Consider the following 4,672-nt stretch of genomic DNA (forward strand, 5'->3'; position numbering starts at 1 on the left):
CACGTTATAAAAATAAAACTACTGAACAATAATAATAATAATAAAAACAACCTTAATAATAATACTTGCACAGACTGAGACTGATCCTTAAGTCGAAATTAAACGGACGGAATAACATGGAAGCTATCGACACCTGGGCAGTTTCATTACTTAGATATGGAGCAGAGATAATCACATGAACAGTAGACGAACTAAACAGCTTAAACAGAAAGACAAGGAGGTTGCTGACTAGATATGGGTCGCTTCACACAAAAAGTAACACAGATTTTATGTGCCAAGAAAAAGAGGGGAAGAGGACTTATTGGATGTGAACACAGCATTAGAGCAGAAGAAAACAACATAGCATGGTATGCAACAAAATGCCACAGAACCGTTATTCTTAGAAGTAATAAGGTCAGGCTTGTGTAGGATGAAAGATTGCAAAGATAAAGCACTATACAAGAAATTGAAAACGAATGAAACTGAAATTAGGTGGGTAAAGAAAAGAATGCGTGGTCAATTTCATAGGGATGTTGAAGACAGACAGAGAAAAGGATGGCTGTAGATGACTAAAAGTGATTTAAAACCGAAAACAGAAGCTCTAGTCTGTGCTGTCAAAGAGCAAGCACTATGAACAAACTACATAGAATACAGAATAGACAACACATCAGAAAGTGATAAGTGAAGAATCTGTGGACAAAACGGTGAAACCGTATGGCATGTTACCAGCCAATGTATGCCACTATCCCAGAAAGAATATAAAAGATGTCAGGACAATATAGCAAGGCTTGTCCATTGGGCACTTTGCCTCAAGTTTGGACTTGACAGAGCAAAAAAGTGGTACGAACATAAACCCGAAGGCATCATCGAAAATGATAATGCAAAGATCCTATGGGATTTTATGATTCAGTGTGACCATGAGATAGAAAATAGGAAACCAGACATAGTGCTAATTGAGAAAGAAAATAAACGATGCTGGATCATAGATATAGCATGCCTAGCTGACAACATGGTATGCAATAAGGAAGAAAGAAAAGTCGATAGATATGACAGGTTAGCTTGGGAGGTTAAGCAGTTGTAGTCGATGAAAAAGATGGTAGTAGTACCAATAATTGTCGGAGCCCTGGGAACAGTGAGTAAAAATCTTGAGAAGTACATGGAATAAATAGGGGCTGCAATCAGGGTGGAGCACTTGCAGAAAACAGCTCTGCTTGGAACTGCTCGAATACTCCGGGTGGTGCTCGAATACTCCGGGTGGTGCTCGAAAAATAAGGGGTGTTGCTTTAGTTAACTGGTAGTGAACAGCTGACAATGTAGTACATCTCCAGCGTTAGAAGCTGTGCAAGTACAATAATAACAACAACAACAACAACAACAGCAACAACAATAATAATAATAATAATAATAATAATAATAATAATAATAATATACCTAGTGGTGTTGGACAAGGTGCACCAATGTGCTATATAGTTGATTTTGCATGCCCTTCTGACCCACAAAGAGTCAAGAAAAAAGGCGAAATAATAGATGAATACAATCCTCTTAAGTGCGAAATAACCCGGCTATGGAAAATGAAGAAGGTCATAATAGTGCCAATTATTGTTGGGTCAATGGGAACAGCATCAGAGAGGAATATAAAAGAAATTGGAATAGAGTGCCCAGTAGAACTGTTACGAAAGTTTTGCCTCCTTGACACGGCCAAAACAATCAGGAAAGTATTAGATAGCTAAAAAGAAAGGATAAAACTATACAATAGGCTGCAGGTAGCAAGCCCGCTACGCATGTAAGAGTTCAGGAGGTCTTTTTTTTTTTATCTCTCTCTCTCTCTCTCTCTTGTTATATGTATACGCACGCGCGCACACACACACATCATTAATAGGGAAACTCGAGTATGGGATTAACAAAAATAATAATTCCTTTCATTCTAGTTCCATTATCGGTATGGGTCTTCTCTGTGTATATATCTTTATACACTCTTATATATGAAAGTATATCTATCTATCTATCTATCTATCTATCTATCTATCTATCTATCTATATATATATATATATATATATACACACATCCCTATATATATATATATCCTCAAATATTGAGGATGTAATTTCCCCGCAAGTGATTAAAAAAAACCCAGATATCAGCTGGTGTTATCAAATATACTGAAAGAAAGTTCCACAATATATATGGATAAACCCGTCCAATAATGTGTAAAATTAAAAAAAGAAAATGGAGAAGAAATATAGTGGATATTTGATAATTCTATTTGTATCACGATGAAAAATAGAGATTTACAGGACTAGAATCAACAAAAGAAATAAACATAAAAGAATCTTATATATGCTACAATCCGGCCATTAGGTTTCGATCATCACTATTCAAGCTACGTTAGATGTAAAATAACCCCACATTATGTCCGAATATCGTCAGGAAGGATATTTACTATCTGGTGTTGCGTTGCTTACAGCCCCTTAACATAGTGGTCCAGCAAAAGAAACCGATAGAATAAGTGACAGACTTTACAAAACAGAAAATAAGTACTGGGATTAATTTGTTTGACTAAACCCGTCAAGGTAGTGTCCCAGTACAGCTGCAGTCTAATGATTGAAATTTGTAATCGATAAAAGATAATGATTGAAATTTGTAATCGATAAAAGATAAAAAGAATACTCCGAATAAAACCCAAATTCTAGTTTTTCCTGCAGCAAACTTATCCAAAGTTAGAAAACCGCTCAAGTGACTTACTTTGATGTCAATCAAGACCGAAGGGTTCCACAAGAAACTGAAAAACACCACAGAGATGGGCCTCTTTTCAATAGTGAGTGAGAAATCGTTTCCTCTGTTCCAATAATCTTTTATACGATAAATCTGTAACATGAATTTCTCGTCCTTCAGCTTGGCGTCAAATCCGACTTTCTTGCTAGGGTCTTCTGTAAAGGAGAAAGGTTTTTGTAGATGAGAAGAGGGGAGGTGGGGGATAAAATGTAACCCGAAATATCAACGGGTAACAAGGGATTCAAAATATGCTGTTGTTTAGATTAGATTTGATTCAGTAGACCTATGATTAAAGGGATTTCCAGCCGTAGCCATCACGTCCTATATTGCTTTCAAATTTTGGTACAATGCCAGCAGTGTGTGTGTGGGGGGGTATATCGATTACATTGACACCAGTCCTCAACTGGAACTTATATTATCGACCCCGAAAAGATGAAAGGTAGAGTCGATCTCGGCGGAATTTGAATTTAGAACATAAGGACGGACGAAATGCTGCTAAGCATTTTGTCCGGCGTTCAAACAATTCCACCAGCTCATCGCCTTATCATCATCTCTTATATCAAAACATAGTACCTAATACTGCTGCTGTTGCTGCTGATAAGCATAATCATCATATTCTACAGGGTGTCCACAAAGTCTGGGTACATGGAGTAACTAAAACCATAACATAAACAATTAAATATAAGAAATAGTAATTTCTTAAAGTATGTACTAATCCCCATGGGGGTACATGGAGTAACTAAAACCATAACATAAACAATTAAATATAAGAAATAATAATTTCTTAAAGTATGTACTAATCCCCATGGGGGTACATGGAGTAACTAAAACCATAACATAAACGATTAAATATAAGAAATAATAATAATGCTCCTTTCGTTCACCAGACCCTTCTCCCCTTGATTTCTTTTTCTGGGGTATGTTGAAGGAGAAAGTTTACTCAATAAAGATTACAGATTTAAACCTCATGAGAGAACGCATTACCAGTCAGTGTGCTGAAAATGGATGGTAATGTAGACTTATCAAGTTCACCTGAATTTTGCAAGGCGCATCAAGTTATGCATTGAAAATGATGGAAATCATTTTGAAAATATTATTTATTAACATTTTAATGAAATAAAATTGTTTTGTTTGAAAAGTATGTGTTAATCCCCATGTACCCAGACTTTGTGGACACCCTGTATGGCTGTGTAGTCGAGTGACTGCATAGAAACTTCGTCATTGATTCATGTTGTTCCTATTTTAAAGACAGTAGGGAGTTTGTTGAGGGAGAGATTTGGCTGTTACATTGTGTAAAGTCAAGTGACTACATAGAAGCTCCCTCATTGGTTCATGTGACCCCTATTTAAATAGAAGCAGGGATACTTTGAGGAGAGGTCTCACTGCTACATTGCATGTTCACTGCAGCAATCAGTTAACCTTAAACTAAGCACATATACACCCATTACTCTATACACTTGTAGTTAACAATCACTATTAATAGTTACCTGTGTTGTATGCGATGTTCATGGACATTTCATTGTCTTCTCTCTTGCCAGTGGCTGACAGAATCACTTCTCTTATGCCATTTCCCTCCTTCTCTACTTCAACACCAATGTAATCCTGTCGTACAATCAGACGCCCTGTATATTCCATCTGTAGATCTGGTTTTTCAAACTGGTGAGCAAAAATGTGTACAGAAATAAAGTATAGGAAACAGAAACATGTATATTTACATACACGCACACACCTACACGCGCGCGCACACACACAACGCACGCGCACACACAAACACACACGCGTACACATACATATCCGAAAACATGATATAAAAGTCGAAACATAATTATTACAAAATGTATAAATCCCAAGAAATGTGAATTTTATTTACATACTAGCAGAAATACCCGGCTTTGTCCGGGTTAAAGAGAATAATGAAAT

At 36.6% G+C, this 4,672-nt stretch overlaps 1 protein-coding gene across 1 annotated transcript; it reads right to left on the bottom strand.

The window, feature by feature from the left end:
• Positions 1-2,722: 2,722 nt before the first annotated feature.
• Positions 2,723-4,439, bottom strand: LOC106881819 (uncharacterized; the record flags this gene model as incomplete). Its single annotated transcript, XM_014932332.2, has 2 exons — positions 4,240-4,439; positions 2,723-2,907 (listed from the first exon to the last, which is right to left on the bottom strand). Coding segments are annotated over exons 1-2 (333 nt in total), but the record flags the coding sequence as incomplete, so codon positions are not given.
• Positions 4,440-4,672: the final 233 nt, after the last annotated feature.

Source organism: Octopus bimaculoides, unplaced genomic scaffold (genome assembly GCF_001194135.2).
Source record: "Octopus bimaculoides isolate UCB-OBI-ISO-001 unplaced genomic scaffold, ASM119413v2 Scaffold_173561, whole genome shotgun sequence".
Classification (NCBI taxonomy): domain Eukaryota; kingdom Metazoa; phylum Mollusca; class Cephalopoda; order Octopoda; family Octopodidae; genus Octopus; species Octopus bimaculoides.